This window comes from Ornithorhynchus anatinus, chromosome 5 (assembly GCF_004115215.2).
Source record: "Ornithorhynchus anatinus isolate Pmale09 chromosome 5, mOrnAna1.pri.v4, whole genome shotgun sequence".
Lineage (NCBI taxonomy): Eukaryota > Metazoa > Chordata > Mammalia > Monotremata > Ornithorhynchidae > Ornithorhynchus > Ornithorhynchus anatinus.
In genome coordinates, this window is record NC_041732.1 from 4,629,793 (window position 1) to 4,647,994 (window position 18,202).

At 53.7% G+C, this 18,202-nt stretch overlaps 2 protein-coding genes across 2 annotated transcripts; one reads left to right on the forward strand and one right to left on the reverse strand.

The window, feature by feature from the left end:
* Positions 1–143: 143 nt before the first annotated feature.
* On the reverse strand, positions 144–7,250 carry LOC100077619 (guanylate-binding protein 1-like). Its single transcript, XM_029066673.2, has 9 exons — positions 6,983–7,250; positions 5,600–5,727; positions 5,021–5,130; positions 4,448–4,629; positions 3,247–3,498; positions 2,166–2,440; positions 1,090–1,302; positions 854–956; positions 144–541 (listed from the first exon to the last, which is right to left on the reverse strand). The coding sequence occupies exons 1-9, from the start codon at positions 7,155–7,157 to the stop codon at positions 150–152; spliced, it is 1,830 nt and encodes a 609-aa protein (XP_028922506.1). The 5' UTR covers positions 7,158–7,250; the 3' UTR covers positions 144–149.
* A 5,634-nt stretch (positions 7,251–12,884) lies between these two features.
* Positions 12,885–17,221, forward strand: TEX101 (testis expressed 101). Its single transcript, XM_029066674.2, has 6 exons — positions 12,885–13,000; positions 14,473–14,681; positions 15,224–15,358; positions 16,184–16,366; positions 16,589–16,714; positions 16,828–17,221. Exons 2-6 carry the CDS (start codon positions 14,615–14,617, stop codon positions 17,064–17,066), a joined length of 750 nt encoding a protein of 249 aa, XP_028922507.1. The 5' UTR covers positions 12,885–13,000; positions 14,473–14,614; the 3' UTR covers positions 17,067–17,221.
* The last annotated feature ends 981 nt before the right edge of the window (positions 17,222–18,202 follow it).

Genomic DNA, 18,202 nt, shown 5'->3' on the forward strand with positions numbered 1-18,202 from the left:
AACTGAGGCACAGAGAAGTGACTTACCCAAGGTCACCCAGCAAGCAATGGGCAGAACTAGTCTTCCAGATCCAAGCTCTTTCCTTTAGGTTTTCCCTACCAAACAACAGAGTTGGCAGGCACGTTCTCCTGTGCCCCAGGAGCTTACTTTCAGCGTTTAGCAGAGTTCTTGAAAGCAGCCCTGTACATCAGGACGTTGGGGATTTGCTGAACTAGCTCCTTCGCAAGTTCACGAAACGTCCCTATCCAATTACCCTTGTCAGCTGCCTCCCTCTGCAGCTTCTCCAATTCCTCCTTCATGCTCTGGCTCTTCTCCTCAAAGCCCATCCTCAGCAGCTTCTCCTGTTCCTGCAGCCTGCTCTCCAGGGCGTGGGAAGCCTCCTCGCGGATCCTCCTGGCCTCCTCCTCCATCTTGCTCTGCAGCTGCTGCAGGTTCTCCTGGTGGCTCTGCTCCTGGTCCTTCAGGAGCTGCTCGGCCTGGCGCCGCTTCTCCTCCTCCATCAGCCACTGCTGCTCCACCTGCTCTGCCCGAGCAGACTCCTCTGGGGTGGGAGGACGAGGGACCGGGATTCAGGGGGAGGCACGCGGAGGTCAGGACCGTAAGCGAGCCCAGTACGGAGACCATCCTGAGATTTCAAGCCCCGCCTCCCCGGCACTGGTCACTCCTTTCGTCCCCTGTCAGTGACGCTGGCTCCCTGTCCCGGTCCCGGCCACTAGTCCCCGTTCACAGTGACCTGATTCTCAGTGGATCATGAACTTTGAACTCCACCCAGCCTGCAGCGGATGGCTTTCTCGGCCACCACCCACCCTGACCCGGGGCATCCTGAGAGTAGAGGGGCAGGGAGAGTTCCTACCCGCCACCTGCTTCTGGGCCTGGGTCAAGTTCTGGTCAGCCTGAAGCACAGCCCGGCCCTCGGCCTCCCTCTTGGCCAGGAACTCCTGCAGGACTTCCTCCGCCTGGGGAGAGAAATGGGGCCAGACAAGGGCATGAGGGAGAGAGAGCGCTCCAGGAAGCGGGGTGAAGTCCACACCAAGCCGGACTCCCAGCCTCCTCACTCCCTGCCCGGCGGAGCGGGACGGACTCCCTCACCTTGACTCCTTTGTTGGGGCTCTTTCTGAACCTTTCCACCACACGGTCGCGCTCCGCTTTGTACAGCTCATAGCCTCCGGGCCTGGTGTAGCCACCCTGGCTCAGCTCCCTCTCCAGCGTCTGCACCAGGTGGGCCAACAGGTCCTGACAGACCTGGATAGATGCCGCCTCGTTCTTGTCCAGCAGAGAGTAGTAGCGCTGGCCGATCCCAGCCTGAGGAGGAAGGAATCGGCCGAAAGGTGAACCTGGACATCCTGGCCCCCATCTCCCACCTCTCCAAGTCCTCATGCTGCAACCAACCCCCTTCCAATCAGTCAATCAATCAGTCAATAGTATTTGAGTACTCCCTATGTGCAGACCACTGTACCTAAGCGCTTCCAGCTCCACATTCCGCCCCGCCCAAGCCTGAATGTCCTCTCCCAGGATTCTGGCTTCCATTCTTGCTCACCCTCCCATTCCTCCTCGCTTCCGGCTTCCGATCCTGACTCGGTTTCCCGGCCCTCTGGTTTGTAGGACCCGGGGGGGCGGGCTCCAGAGAGGAGACAGGTCCAGGGTCTCTCCGGCTCTACCCGGAAATGCTCGGGGCTTGTCGGATCCTTGAGACAGATTGGGCCAGGGAGTCCAGACCAAAAACACTGAGGGTGAAATCACCGGCTCCGGAGAGTGGTGCCATTTCTGTGTGGCATGGCTCCTCTGGCTGACGGGTGCTCCTGACACCCCCCTCGCCAAAGTGTTGGGGTACAGCCTCCAACACCCCTAACCCTCCCCTCTACGCCCCTCATGTTCTGTCTGCTGAGGGCTCTGATCGGTCTGTCCCCAGGGGCTCCAAACCTCCTTAAGCCCCCCACATATTTGACTTGTGTTAACTGTTAGACTGTAAGCCTCTTAAAGGCAGGGATCACGTCCACCAACTGAATTGTATTCCCAAGTGCTAGGTACTGTGAGCCCGTTGTTGGGCAGGGATTGTCTCTATCTGTGGCCGAATTGTACATTCCAAGCACTTAGTACGGTGTTCTGCACATAACCCACAATAAATACCACTGGTTGACTCCTCATGGTTCCCCTGCAGCGATTACCATGAGTTCTGCCTGGCACTTCCCACCCTGGTCCTTGAAGGATTTCTTCATGAAATAGGCCAGCGCCTCCTTCTCCGCCTTCCTGTGCTGCTCCGACAGGAGATCCCGCTCTATGGGCAGGGAGACCCCCTGCAGCTCATGGTCGTAAATGGCCAGAGCCCCCCTGACAGCCTCTCCGTTCTCGATCTTGGCCAGAGAGATGACAGCGTTCTCCAGGCAGGGCAGTGTCCCGCTCCTGATCATCTCGACGTAGCTCTGCACCAGCCCGCCGAACTCTGCAGGGGAGAGAAGGCGTCCGTGTAGGGGGGGAGGCCCAGAGAGTCTGACTGCGCTTCGGTTTGCTGCCGAGATGGCGCGGTCCAGAGAGGGGACTGTGGGAGCTTGGAACCGCTGGGGTCGGCCACTGAAATCTGGGGTTCGGGAAGCTGAGAATCCCGGGCGTTGGGAGACGGTAGGCCCCAGGACCAGGTACGTGTGTGTGCAGGGTGGGGCTGCTCTGCTCCCACGTGAGCTGGGGGTGAAACACCATTTGCAGGCAGTGCCTCGCTGCTGGCTTAGTGGAAAGACCACGAGCCCGGGAGTCAGCAGGACGTGGGTTCTAATCCTGGCTCTGCCACTTATCTGTTGGGTGACCTTGGGCAAGTCATTTCACTTCTCTGTGCCTCAGTTCCCTCATCTGTAAAATGGGGATTTAGACTGCGAGTCCCATGTGGGACAGGAACCGTGTCCAACCCGATTCTCTTGTATCTACCACAGAGCATAGAACAGTGCCTGACACACAGTAAATGTTTAACAGATATACCACGATAATTATTATTCTCCCCCTGGGGATCAGGTCGGGATTAGGGCTGCCTGGCTGGAACTTGGGCCGGCGCCCCGGTGCTCCCAGCGGTCTCTGGCCTTCCAGGATTCTCTGGGGTGTGGCCGATCCCTGGGAGCAAAGGAGCACGGGGACGGGCCAGAAGCTGTCACTCCGGCCCCCTGTGAGGGCCGGAGCTGGGCCCGCCGGGACGGGGAGGTCCAACGGCTCAAAATGGCTTCCCACGGCCCAGCCCCCTGCATTCGCCCCATGATTCCTTACTTTTCCCGGTGATGATTGTGTGGTTGTTCCCGTCTCCGAGGGTCTTGACCGGCGACACCGCCAGGACATAGTCACAGAAGAAACGGCTCTTCTGCAGGAAGAGGGGGTCCAGCTTGCCATCATCCAGATGCTCCAGCTGCCCCATCTCCGACGCCGCTACAGGCTGGGGGAACGCGAAGCATTTGCGGGTAGGGAAGTAATCCCTCAGGCACTGCCGGGGTAGATTGTATTGGTGAATCTTCTTGCTGTGCCCTGGAAAGGGAAAATCACAGTAAATATTATTAATAATAATAATTATAATAATAATAACTGTGGCATTTGCTAAGCACTTACTATGTGCCGGTCACTGTACTTAGTGGTGGGGTAGATACAAGGTAATTGGGCTGGATGCAGTCGCTTTCCCACATTGGGCTCACTGTCTTAATCCCCATTTTACAGATGAGGGAACTGAGGCACAGGGAAGTGAAGTGACTTCCCCAAGGTCACACAGCAGACACAAGGCGGAGCTGGGATTAGAACCCAGGTCCTTCTGACTCCCAGGCCCGGGCTCTATCGGCTAACCCTCGCTGCTGCTCAGATGGTATTTTTTAAATGCTTACCGGGTGACAGGCATTGTATTTAGTCCTGGGGTGGATACAGAATAATCAGGTTGGATGCAGTCCATGTCCCACAAGGAGTTCACAAGTCATAATCCCTATTTTACAGATGGGGTAACTGAGGCAGAGGGAAATGGAATGATTTGCCCAAGATCTCACAGCAAACAAGTGGTGGAGCTGGGATTAGAACCCAGGTCCTCTGACTCACAGGCCCGTGTTCTTTCCGCTAGGCTACATGGCCCGCTGGTGCTATTCTTTCCTCTCCATGCCTATTCCATGCTTCCCTCCCTTCTCCTTGAAACCCACAGGTCAGAGCAGCCACTATACTCGGGTGGAAACTTGGCCCAGTGAGAAGTGCCCAGGCTGAGGAGTCGGGAGATCTGGGCTGGAGACTCGAATCTGCCACTTGACTGCCGTGTGGACCTGGGCAAGACACAACTTCTCTTAACCTCACTTTCCCTGCGTCTCAGCTGAGAAAAAGAGAGTCCCTTTTCCTTTTGGATGCTCTCGGCGATGGCGGCCCTTGGTCCCCATCCGTGCTACCCTGTGGTGGACTGAGCGCACCCTGTCCCCCATCCCCACCCCAACTCTGCACGCACACGTACCTGACTTCAGCTTCAGGGCGTTCTCCAGGTATTCGTCCTCGGTGACCTCTTTCCCGTCGATGCTCAGCTGCAGGGTGAAGTCGCGCACGGTCCAGACGAAGTGGGGGAAGAAGCGGTAGAACTGGGTGTCGTCCTCCTCCCCGGCCTTCATTTGGATGTGCTCGCTCAGCTCGGTCACAAAGCTGGGGGAGGGACTGTTCAGGAAGCCAGAGCCAGAGAGAGATCAAGGCAGAAGCCACGGCAGGGATGGGGCGGGCACGGGATGGGAGGGGAGGCTGGCGGGGGTGACCGGGGTCCATGGGCGAGCGAGGCCTTCAGGGAGGCAAGCGGAGGGGTCCTGAGAGGCAGGAGAGGACTTGGAGGACGGAGCGTTTTGTGGGATGGAACCGGCACTGGGTTGGGACCGGTCTCGATCTCAGTTTCCCCTTCTGTTCCCCGGGATGCTGTCACCTGACCGTTCTGCGGGCCTGGGAGGGAAAGTTGTCGGTGGGGCAAGGCGGGGATTCCTGCGGGAGAGGGAGAGAGGAATAGCGGGAGAGAGGGACCGGCCCTAACAGTGGCCAGGCAGGATACTGAAGCTTCTCCAGGGCGTTCTGGTCGATGGTTTTCATGCTGTTGTACACCAGGGTGCTGCTGAGCAGCACGGCCAGGGAGAAGAGCCAGTGATCGTTCTCGCTGTCGCCCTGCAGGGGAGTCCCAGTGGACAGGGTGAAACCCCCAGTGGGCCCTCCCCGCTCTCGCTGCCGTCCCCTCTCTCTCTGGCCCAGGGTCCCCTCCCTGGTCCTGCTCTGTCCACCCTGAGTTCTCTGGAGCATCAGTCTCTGCGGGACGGTGGGAGTGGTCAGGCCCCTGCCTGGAGCCTTGGCTTCCCCCGGGGATCATGGGGAAGAGATGAGGAGGAAGGAGAGGTCTCTTTCTTTTCTTTTCTTTTCTTTTCTTTTCTTTTCTTTTCTTTTCTTTTCTTTTCTTTTCTTTTCTTTTCTTTTCTTTTCTTTTCTTTTCTTTTCTTTTCTTTTCTTGCTTTCTTTCTTTCTCTCTCCTCTGCCCACCAGGCCTCCCTTCAGCCCTGAACCTGCCTCATGTCCCCCGGGGTTGAGTCAGGGACCAACACCGCCCTTCTCCCCGTGTCCCTTTCCTCTCGGTCCCCGTCACCTTTTCCACGTCCCCGAGCCCCTCGGTGTCCAGCAGCAGCAGAGTGTGGCCCGGGCGGCAGGGGTGGGGGCGGGGCCACATCCAGATGCCTTTAGTGTGAGACTGCACCGTGGAGCCCAGGGAGAAGCCTGCGGGATGAAGGGGGGCGGGCGGGCCCGGCCTGCTCACTGCCCAGACTCTCCCACACCCCAGCCCCGCCCCCCAGCCCCGTCCCCCTCCCCTTTCCACCAGCTGCCCCTCTGGTCCCTGGCCAACGCCCAGCACCCACCACCCAATAGCCACCGCTCGATACCCAGCACTCAGTCCCTGTCCTTCCTCCCACTGCTGCATTACTCCCGGCCAGCTCCCAGTGCCCAGTATTCATTCATTCATTCATTCATTCATTCATTCATTCGTACTGAGAGTTTACTGTGTGCCGAGCACTGTACTGAGCGCTTGGAAAGTACAATTCGGCAGCAGATATCCAGCCCCCAGAGCCCAAGACCCACCACCCAGAGTCTGATAACCAGAGTCCAGAGCCCAGTACCCGATACCCAGCTTCTAAAACCCGGCTCCCAGAGCCCAGTACCCAGCACCTAGAGCCCAATACCCAGCGGTCTATATTTCACTCCCTTGCCCGGATTATCTGTCTACAGAAACGCTCTGGGCATGTCACTCCCCTCTTTAAAAGCCTCCAGGGATCGCCTATCAACCTCTGCACGAAACAAAAACTTCTCACCCTGGGCTTCGAGGCTCTCCATCCCCTTGCCCCCTCCCACCTCACCTACCTTCTCTCTTTCTACTGCCCACCCTGTACACTCCGCTCCTCTCCCGCCCATCTCCTCACCGTCCCCTGTTCCTGCCTATCCCGCCTTCGACCCCTGGCCCACATCCTCCCGCTGTCCCGGAACGCCCTCCCCCCTCACCTCCGCCAAACCAACTCTCTTCCTCTCTTCAAAGCCCTCCTGGGAGCTCCCCTCCTCCAGGAGGCCTTCCCAGACTGAGCCCTCCCTTTCCCTCCGCCCCTTCTCCCCTCCCCAATCCCTCTTCTCTACCCCCTTCCCCTCCCCACAGCACTTGGGTAGATTTGTCTCTATTATTACTCTATTTATTAATGATGCGTCTATCTCTGTGATTCTATTTATCTCGATGGTCCTGACGCCCGACTACTTGTTTTGGCGTCTCCCCCTCGAAGACCCTGAGCCCGTTACTGGGCAGGGATGGTCTCCGTTGCCCAGTTGGCCATTCCAAGCGCTTAGTCCAGTGCTCTGCACATAGTCAGCGCTCCCCAGATACGACCGATCGAATGGATGAATGAATACCCGGGGCCCAGAGCTCAGTACCCAGCTCCCAGAGAGTCCCCTGCCCAGGACACGGTGTCCAGCGCCCAGTCCCGTCTCTCACCATTGGGCTCCCCGGCCAGCCTGTTGAGCAGATAGGACTTGCCGGTGCGGTAGAGTCCGGCCACGGTCACCACGACCAGGGGCTGATCCAACCGGTCCAGCAAGGCCCGAGCCTCGGCGGTCACTCGCATCTGGGTCCCGGAGGGGTTGTCCACCAGGCACACGGGGCCTTCCATCCCCGGGCCGCGCTGGGGGCTCCAAGCTGGGACCCTGCGAGGCGGCTCCGGGGCTCCCGGCCCCTTGGCTCCGTCCACAGCCGAAAGTGAAAGAGAAAATCTGCACTCGAGTTGGTACAGGGTGGGACGCAGGAAATCGGAGCGTTCTAGTCTCCTCCCCTAAGCGCTCAGGACAGTGCTCCCCACCCACTAAGAGCTCAATATCCCCCAAGCGCTCAGGACAGGCTTTATGGTGATTATGTTGCTTTTGTTTCATTCTGTTTGGCTCTGCCGTCTGTCTCCCCGCCGTCATCGCGCAGGGGTGGTCTCCATCTGGGGCCGGATTGTCCGTTCCAAGCGCTTAGTACAGTGCTCTGCACTCAGTAAGCGCTCAATAAATACTACTGAATGAATGAATGACAGTGCTCCTCACACTGAGAGCTCAATCAGTGAAGTGGAGTGGCCCGGCGGAAAGAGCCCGCGCTTGGGAGTCGGTGGTCGTGGGTTCTAATCCCGCGTCCGCCACTTGTCTGCGGTGTGACACTTAACATCTCTGTGCCTCAGGTCCCTCGTCTGTAAAATGGGGATGAAGACCGTGAGCCCCTTGTGGGACAACCTGATAACCTTCTACCTATCCCAGCGTTTAGAACAGTGCTTGGCACATAGTAAGCGCTTGACAAATACCCCGTTATTATTATTATTACTATTTAATTAATTCATGAATAAACGAATGTGCCCCGGAAGCCCGTTGAGGGCAGGGATTGTGTCTATTTGTTGCCGAATTGTACTTACCAAGCGGAGCATTAGTACAGTGCTCTGCACAGAGTAAGCGCTCAATAAATACGATTGAAGGAATGAATGAATGCTCCGCTGGAACTGCGGCAGAGTTGCGATTTGCAGGACCGTCGGAAATCTTCAAGTCTTTAAGAACAGGATTAAAAAAAAAATTAAGACAACTCTGACTTCTGCAAATGATCGATTATTTTACCAAGAGGAAGCCGAAGCACAAATAAGTTAATGGACTTGCTTCTCTCTCACAACATCCCAGCTAGCATCGTCACGGGGGCTTATTGAGCACTTTATTGTGTGCAGAGCGCTGTATTGAGCGCTTGGGAGGGTACACTATAATAAAGTTGGCAGACAACGTTCCCTGCCCGTAAAGAGCTCCGTGTTTTCTCAAGCGTTTATAGTACAGTGCTTTCCACTTTGTAAGTGCTCATTTAATAGCATAGATTTCTGGATTGCTCCAAGTGGCCCTAAAACTTTCAGCAGAATTAAAAGCGGGGTGGGAGGAGGAAGCATCTGAAAAGCAAAGACCCTACCCACCTGATCATTTCTTCAAAATGTAAATTATTTTTCTACACTTCTTTAAGGGGGAGGAGGAGAGATAGGATAAGAAGAGGGGAGGCGAGAACTTTTTTATGGTATTTGTTAAGTGCCTAATTTGTGCCAGGCACTGTACTAAACGTTGGGGTAGTTGCAAGCTGATCAGGTGGGACTCACAGCCTCAATCCCCATTTTACAGATAAGGTAACTGAGACACAGAGAAGTTAAGTGACTTGCCCAAGGCCACCCAGCTGACAGGTGGCAGAGGAGGATTAGAACCCAGGTCCTTCTGCTCCTGGTCCCGGGCTCTATCCACTTGCATCTTCTCCGTCCCTTAAAACCCATCTCCTCGGAGAAAGAAGAGTGTGGCCTAGTGGATAGCGCATGGGCCTGGGAGACAGAAAGACCTGTGTTCTAATCCCTGCTCCATCACTTGTCTGCTGTGAAACCTTGGGCAAATCACCTCACTTCTCAGTTCCTCAGTTATCTCATCTATAAAATGGGGATTAAGTTTGTGAGCCCAGCTTTACCTATCCCAGCGTTTAGTACAGTACCTGGCACATAATAAATGCTTAACAAATACCATAAAAAAGAGGGGGGAGGCTGTTAGGCAGTACCGAGCACTGGCCACAGTGGCAGAGGTAGGGGATACTAGCAGGGACGTGGGTTCTAATCGTGGCTCTATTATCTATTTATCTATTAATTACTTTATTTATATCATTGTTTATCTCCCCCTCTAGACCGTGAGCTTGTTGTGGGCAGGGAATATTATATTGTTCTGATGTTATATTGCTATACTTTATTCTGATGTTATATTGTACTCTCCCAATAATAATAATAATAATGTCGGTATTTGTTAAGCGCTTACTGTGTGCAGAGCACTGTTCTAAGCGCTGGGGTAGATACAGGGTCATCAGGTTGTCCCACGTGAGGCTCACCGTCTTAATCCCCATTTTACAGATCAGATAACTGAGGCCCAGGGGAGCGAAGTGACTTGCCCACAGTCACACAGTGCTCAGTACAGTGCTTTGCACACATTAAGTGCTCAGTAAATACAATTGAATGAATGAATGCCACATATCATCTTTGTGACCTTAAGCAAGTCACTTCACTTCTCCGTGACTCTGGTCCCTCTCTGTAAAATGGGATTTAAGACTGTGAGTCCCATGTGGGACAGGGACTGTGTCCAACCTAACTATCTTGTATCTACCTCAGCACTTAGACTAGTGTTTGGCACATAGTAAGCACTTAAAGTGCTATTATTATTAATAATAATATTAATAAGGCTCCCTCCCGAGGTGGCTGGGCTGCTCTCTCTCTCAATTTACATTTTGAAGAAACTATGAGGTGAGTGGGGTCTCTAATTGTCAGGGCGCTTTCCTTCCACTAGGGGACGCTAAAGGTCGCCTCACAGCGACTGTAAGCGCTCAATAAATACGATTTTTAAATTATTACTAATAATAACGGTATTTGTTAAGCACTTATTATGCGCCAGTCACTGTACTAAGTGCTGGAGTGCATACAAGCAAATTGGGTTGGACACGGTCCCTGTCCCACCTGGGGCTCACAGTCATAATACCTATTTTACAGATGAGTTAACTGAGTCCCAGGGAAGCGTCACATAGCAGACAAGTGGCAGAGCCGAGTTTCGAACCCAAGACCTTCCGACTCCCAGGCCCATGCTCTATCCACTAAGCTGGCCCCCCTAAATGGAGGTGGTGAATTTTTTTGTCTTATGCTGTCGATTCGTCTCTGACCCACAGCAACACCATGGACACATCTCTCCCAGAACGCCCCACCTCTATCTACAATCGTTCTGGTAATGGATACGTAGAGTTTTCTTGGTAAAAATATGTAAGTGATTTACCACTGCCTCCTTCAGAGCAGTAAACTTGAATCTCCGCCCTTGACTCTGCCACACCACTGCTGCCCAGCAAAGGTGAGTTTTGACTTGTAGCCGACGGCCTTCCACTCGCTAGCCACTGTCCAACCTATGGACAGGCCTCTGCTTGACTCTCCCTCCCGTAGTCGAGACTGGTACAGCGCTGGAAACTCTCCAGGTGTGACCCCGAGAGAGGAGAAGTGGTGAATATTTAATATTTGTTCTCCTCCGTAGAGTTCGGGGTGTTGGATGCTAATGTTTCATTTGTCTAAAGTTTCTTCCCACCAGCTGCAAGATTTTTAGCATCCAACTCCCCTGGGTATTCAGGGAGTCCCAGCCACTGGTAGACATTTGGTAATTTGGTTTATCATTGAGAAGGAAGTTTGTATTTACTAATCGATTCAGTTATTTCGTGTCTTTTTGAGAACTTCCAAGATGCAGATAAAAATAAATAAATTGTGGTATTTGTTAAGCACTTACTATGTGCAGAGCACTGTTCTAGGCGCTGGGGGATGCAACGTGATCAGGTCCCACATAGGGCTCACAGTTTTAATCCCCATTTGACAGATGAGGTAACTGAGGCACAGAGAAGTTAAGCGACTTGCCCAAGGTCACACAGCTGACTAGCGGCGGAGCCGGGATTAGAACCCGTGACCTCTGACTCCCAAGCCCACGCTCTTTCCACTGAGCCATGCTGCTTCTCTAATAAAGGTGTCCTTGTTCACAATATTTGGATCAGAGTTGTGGGAGAAGCGTGTCCTTGTTCACAATATGTGAATCAGAGTTGTGGGAGATGCCGGAAAGTGTAGGTAGAGAATGTGACTGTTTATTGTTGCACTGTACTCTCCCAAGCACTTAGTACAGAGCTCTGCACACAGTAAGTGCTCAATAAATATGATTGAATGAATGAAAGGCCCATAATCATGGAAATCACATTGCCCCCAGGGTTGGGGAGAAGCAGCAGGGCCTAGTGGAAAGAGCACAGGCCCTGGAGTCAGAGGACCTGGGTTCTAATCCCAGCTCTGTCAAATGCTTGCTGTGTGACCTTGGGCAAGGCTCTTAACTTCTCTGTACCTCAGTTCTCTTATTCTCCCTCCTACTTAAACTGTGAGCCCTATACGGGACAGAGACTCTGACCGATCTAATTCATTTCTATTTACCCCAATGCTTACAACTGTGTTTGACATATAGTAAGCACTTAACATATACCATAAAAAAAAGTACGTTGTAGAGGGAGGGTCACTAAATTAACACTTCCACATGCTCCCTCCGCCCAACTCACCTTCAGTTCTCTCCAGCTGCTTGCTGAAAGTTTTAGGGCCACTAATAATAATAAAAAGATAATAATAATGGTACTTGTTAAGTGGCTTACTGTGTGCCAAGCACTGTTCTAAATATTGGGATAGATATAAATTAATCAGTTTGGACAGAGTTTGTGTCCCACATGGGGCCCACACTCTTATCTTCATTTTACAGATGAGATAACCGAGGAGCAATCAATAAATCCTTGGAATTTATTGAGCACTTACTGAGTGCAGAGCACTGCACTACATGCTTGGGAAAGCACCATGGGTGGGGTGGAAGTGGGATTACTATCTTGGGGTGTAGTAAGAGAGGAGCAAATCAATTAACTTCTTTGTGCCTCAGTTTCCTCATGTTAGCAAAACAATTGATAAGGCAGTCACTGAGTTTCATATCAATCAGTGGTAATAACAATAATAATAATAAATGTGGTATTTGTTAAGTGCTTACTATGTGCCAGACACTGTACTAAGTGCTGAAGATGCAAAATAATTGGGTTGGACACAGTCCCTGTCCCCTTAATCCCCTTTTGACAGATGAGGTAACTGAGGCCCAGAGAAGTAGTGATTTGCCTAAAGTCACGGAGCAGATAAATGGCAAAGACAGGATTAGAACCTAGGTTCTTCTGACTCCCAGGGCCATGCACTATCTACTAGGCCACACTGCTTTTTCACTCCCTTTATTTTTCCCTTATGTCCATATTTGTGATTTCTTTCTTTCTATTAATTGTCCATCTCCCCCTCTAGACTGTAAGCTCATTATGGGCCAGGAGCACGTCTACCAACTCTTTCCCAAGGTTTTAGTACGGTGCTCTGCACACAGTAAATATGATGGATTGACCGATTGATCTGTAAAAAGGGGATTAAGCCCCTGAGCCCTCTAGACCGTAAACTCCTTATGGGCAGGGAATATGTCGACTAATTCGATTGAATTGTACTCTCCCAAGCGCTTACTACAGCGCTCGGCACATCATAAGTGCTCAAGAAATGCCTTTGTTGGATTAAGCCTGTTCGAGGCCACTGACCTTAAGAACGAGAGTTTAATTTAGGCTAGTTGAATTTAAGTCCCAGCTTGCAAAAATCTGGGAGGACTTAACCTCGTCGCCACCTGATGAAGAGGAAGCTCCTAAGGGAGAATCTGCCCATCTCTGTGGTCAGTAGAAAGGCGGGGACAGACCAGCCTGGTCTCATTCAAGCCAGGGAGCGAGGGATGAGCTATAACGGACAGATCAGCCCTGAAGAATCTTGGCAGTTGGGAGTCTCCAGCTGGTCTGGAACTCTGGCGGTCTGCCCTGTGTCGGAGACCCCGTGACCACTGGGATAAGAGAGAGAGAGGACCTCAACTGTCTGATTTGGTGAGTCCTGGGAAACCGCTCCAGGGAAGTAAGGGGAGATAACAAGTACTGGGCTTAGGAATTGCCTTTTCCCATCCTCCTGGCAAACTCTACCTAGAAATCGAGGTTGCGTCCTGATGATTCGGGTGGAGTGAAAATCCACCTGTAACTGGGCTCTTGTTGGGAATAAAGCACTTCTAATCTCTTATTTATTTATATTAATGTCTGTAACCTCCTTTAATAACCCCCATGGTGGGACAACCTGATTACCTTGTATCTGCGCCAGGGCTTAGAACAGTGCTTGGCACACAGTAAGAGCTAAACAAATACCGTAACAATAATAATGATGATTATTATTAAAAATCGATCAATGGAAAAATACCACTGACATAAGTGTTGTGAGGCTGAGGATGGGGTGGATACCAAGTGCTTATAGGCTAGAGATGATGATGATGATGATGATGACAATAATAACTGTTATATTTGTTAAGCTCTTACTGTGTGCCATACATACTAAATACTGGGGTGGATATAAGCAAATCCGGTTGGACACAGACCCTGTCCCACTTGGGGCTCCCCGATCCGAGTGAACCGGTGATGCAGAAGTGGGAAGGAGGAGGGGAAATGAAGGTTTAGTCCAGGAAGGCCTCTTGGAGGAGGTGTCATTTTAGAAAGACTTTTAAACTCCAAAGGATAAGGTTCCATAAACTCAATCCCTACCAATCCCGTTCTGTCCCGCCTTCAGACGCAGGCTGGGCGGAGATGGCCTCGCGAACAGAATTGGGGCAGAGCCCATTAATCATTTAATTGATAAAACTACACCTATTGAGCATCTACTTTGGTCAAAACACTCTGTCAAGCACTTGGAAGAATACAAAGGAGTTACAAGGTATGATACCCACCCTCAAGGATCTTAAAATCTAACAGGGGAGACAGACACCAAATAATTTAGAGAGAGAAGAAGAGAGGACAAAATGATCTGTATATTGTATTATATACAATATTGTTATATCGTACTCTCCCAAGGTCTTAGTACAGTGCTTTGCGCCCAGTAAGTGTTCAATAAATACAACTGAATGAATGAATGAGTACGTAAATGACAAATAGTGTCGGGAAGAGGTGTCAAGATGGCAGGATGTAGGGCCCCTGAGACTCAACTCCTTCCTCATCACTGTCCACCGTGTCCCAACTGCTCATTGAGCCATATCCCTGGCTGGGGGCAGGGGAAGGCCAATGGCACAACATAGGTGGCACAAGCCGGTGCTCCCTTCTCTCCTCCCAGCCACCGTCCCCCCGGGGGTCCGGAGGGGCAGGAGCCCCGGGTCTGGGGAAGGAGGAGGGGCTGGTGGTTGGAGCAGGGGGAGGGGGAGGAAGGGGAGAGCAGGGAGAAGCAGAGGGATCCCTGGCACCTCGAGGCTCGGTTGGGGGCTCGGACATCTGATATCCCACCCCGTCACCGGATCTGTGATATTTAGTGATTGGTAACTTCCTAGGTGGTTTCCCAATAGGGAAATTGCTCAGAGGGAAGGGGCTGGATGGAGAAACAGTCATATAAGAAGGGGCTGGCTGGAGGAAGGCAGAGGAAGAAACAGAGCCACCGCACCACCCCCGAAACCCGGCCCCCGCTGCAGGACCATGGCTTTCCAGTGCCCGAGCACCACTCTGCTCCTTGGCTTTCTGGGAGTTGCCCTGACCCTTCAAGGTAGGTATCTCGCCGCCATCCTGTTTCTGGCCTGGAACACCCTCCCTCCTCACCTCCATCAAACAATGACTCTCCCCCACTTCAAAGCCCTATTGAAGGCCCATCTCCTCCAGGAGGCCTTCCTTGACTAAGACCTCCTTTCCCCTTCTCCCACTCCCTTCTGCATCACCCTGACTTGCTCCCTTTATTCTTCCCCCCCTCCCAGCCTCACAGTTCCTATGCCCCTATTTATAATAGATTTATTTCCATTAATGTCTGTCTCCCCCTCTAGACTAAGCTTGCTGTGGGCAGGGAATGTGTCTGTTATATTGTCCTCTCCCAAGCGCTTAGTAGAGTACTCGGCACACTGTAAGCGCTCAATAAATACGATTGATTGACTAAGGGCCTGGGAACCCAATGCGGGTCAACAGAGGAGCTGGGAGGGGTGTGGGAGAAGGGGACAGGGGACGGCAGGGTTGGAGATCCAGGGGGAGGGATGGTCAGACCCCTGGGAGGTCCGGGGCGGGTAGACTGTAGGCTCATGGTTACTCCGCTCTCCGCAGGGGTTCAGGCCCTGAACTGTTACCGAGGGAACTCGTTCCTCCTGGGGAAGGAAATTTCACCGAGGAGCAATTCGAGGAATGAGACGTGCGAGCCCAGGATGAGATGCCAGGAATCCATGTTAATCATCCAAGCCGGTAAAAGAACAACAATGCTGGTACTTGTTGGGCGCTTTCTCTGAGCTGAGCACTGTGCTGAGCACTGAGGTAGATACAAGGTAATCGGGTCGGATGCAGTTCCTGTCCCAAGTGGGACTCACAGTCTCAGGGGGAGGGAGAAAAGGATTGGAGCCCCATTTTACAGAAGAGGAAACTGAGGTACAGAGGAAGTGATGATGATGGTATCTTTCACAAGCCACAAGGAAGTGATTTGTGTAAGGTCACACAGCAGGTCGAGTGGCCAAGACGGGATGAGAACCCAGGTGTCCTGACTCCTGGAGTCAGGCCCTTTCCACTAGGCCACGCTGCTTCTCGTACAAAGTTGGGGAGGGAAGGGGACTGAATTTGCAACCTCCCCCGGCCCCAAATCCTCCAGCCCACCTCCATTGCTCATCTACCCAAGCCCCTCTTTCCTCTAGGCCTCTCCGTTTGCCATCTTCCCAGCCTCCAACTCACCTCCCAAGCCCAGTGGTATTTGTTCAGTGCCAGGCACTGTATTAAGCGCTGGGGTGGACACGAGCAAATCGAGTTGGACACGGTCCCTCTCCCACGTGGAGCTCACAGTCCCAATCCCCATTTTACAGATGGGGTAACTGAGGCCCAGAGAAGTGAAATGACTTGCCCAAGCTCACACAGCAGACAAGTGGCAGACCTTCTGATTTCCAGACTCACGCTCTATCCATTACGCCATGCTGCCCACCTGCGCCCCCTCCCCCTGCAGACCTCAGCTCTGGCCCAGGCTAGCTCCCCTTTCCGGCAGGCCCCAGCTCTCCTCCTCCCCCCACTCTTCCTCTCGGCATGTAGGAACCCGAGTGTTGACTCTCAACAATAAAGGCTGCACCACCCGAGAGGTCCAGGCGCTCCGGGTCACCCGACACGTCGAGCCACCGGGACTGATCGTCATCTCCTACACCCAAGTCTGCAACTCTGACTTCTGCAATGAACTCAAAGACATCAGCCCCTTCAACCTGAACGAGACCAAGCCCGGTAACCCCGGAATTGGGGCGTCGGAAACGGGGGGTGGGGGGCTGGGGAAAGACCCAAGCAGTGGGGGAGCCTGGCGGAGTGGATGGAGGGCAAGAGCCGGCGGGGTGAGGAAAGTCTGAGGAGATGGAGGAGATGGGTCCGGCAGCTGGGGGGGGCCGGGGACGTTCAGGACCTCTGGACTCTGCTTGTGAGGGGACTGACCATCCCACTCCTCCTTCCCAGACGTCCCCTCCCCAGAAGGCCTGATGTGCCCCACCTGTGTGGGTTTGGGCCTGTCCTGTTCCGCCGACCTTCTCCCGTGCCCTGCCGGGACGAGCCACTGTTACAACGGGAATATCAACGTGAAAGGTGAGGGGCTCCCGGCGGGAGGGTGGCCGGGGTCTGCGGCAGGGGGTGGGACCCGGATCTGGGGGTCTCTAGCGCCTCGTCCTCCTCCTCCCTCTCCCCCTCCTATCTTGCAGGGACCTTTTCTGGCCCTCTGAGCGTGCAGGGCTGCGTCCAGGAGAGCTGTCGGCTACTCCTCCCGGGCACCCAGGCCATCGGGGAATTGGGCACCCAGGAGTCTCAGACAAGCTGCTGCCTCGGGGGTCATTGTGACCGCGAAGCCCCGCCCCAGATCCATTCGGCCTCCTCCATCTCCCACCCTGGCCTGGCCTGGTCGGGGGTGGGGGTGACCCTGCTCTTCTCCCTGGTACCTTGAGAGGGGTCCGCCCCCCGGGTCCGTGGACTTCCCCGGGACCCTCTGACTCTTGCCCTCCTCAGTGCTGCCCATATCTCATATCTTGGCGGGGTCCTACTCCCCCAATCCCTTCCCCTCTAATCACCAATAAAAGAGCCCGAGCTCAGTACATTTCCTTCCCTGTCCAACTCCTCTCTCTGTCTCTCCTCCGGCCCACGGAGCTCTCAGACCCTCCCAGGGAAGGCCTGCAGGCTACACTTCCATTCTCCCCTTTGCTGATGGCTGATGAAAAAGGGGTGGCTCCTCCCCAGAGCCAGCTGCCAGTTCGGTCCCATTTCCTGCGGAGAAAGGAGGACACCCACCCCCCAAAGCCAGGATTTCCCAGGGGTCGGGAGAGGTCATGAGGGGAAATGTGGGGGAAGGGGGAGGGGAAGGGACGACTGGGTATGTCCCAGAAGGAGACTGGCGGTTTTCAAGGGACTGGGTGCTTGCGTGTTTGTGTGGGTGTGTTTGGGTGGATGTGTTTGTGATTTTGCATGAGGCTGGCTGGTTCTCAGGCCTCTTCTCCCCCAACTGTCTGGGTCCCTGATTTAGTGCCGAAAAACCCGCTCACCCCCATCCAACCTCTTTGCCCCTCTTACCCACTCCCCCCGGGGGCCAGCCTGGATCAGTTCTGGAGTGTTGACCTCACAGTTAGATTGTGTATGTGATGGAGTCCCCTCCCCATCTGGTCCCCCAACTCCATCCTCTCCCAGGCATGGACTCTCCCACCCTGGGCTCCCCTGGGAGGTTGGAGGAGAGGCTCCTCTTTGGTTTTGTTTTTAATGGTATTTGTTAGGCACTTACTCTGTGCCAAGGCACTGACCACGTGCCACTTGGGGGACTGACATCTCTTCCCAAGAGAAGGGGCACCCTCCAAAAACCGGCTTCCTGAGGTGCCCTCAGGCAGAATCCCTTTCGGGTCTCCCACTTCTCCAATTGATCGCTTCCCCTTGCAGCCCCGGCACCAAGGTGGGGCTTCTTGAATCCTCTTCTGCCCGATTAGCCTGTCCCCCAGGGACCACAAGTCCTGTCCTTAGTCCTCTCTCTCCCAACCCCAGTCCCCCGACCTCTACTTCCCTCCTGGGCCCCAGGAACCCCCAGCCTCCATATCCTTC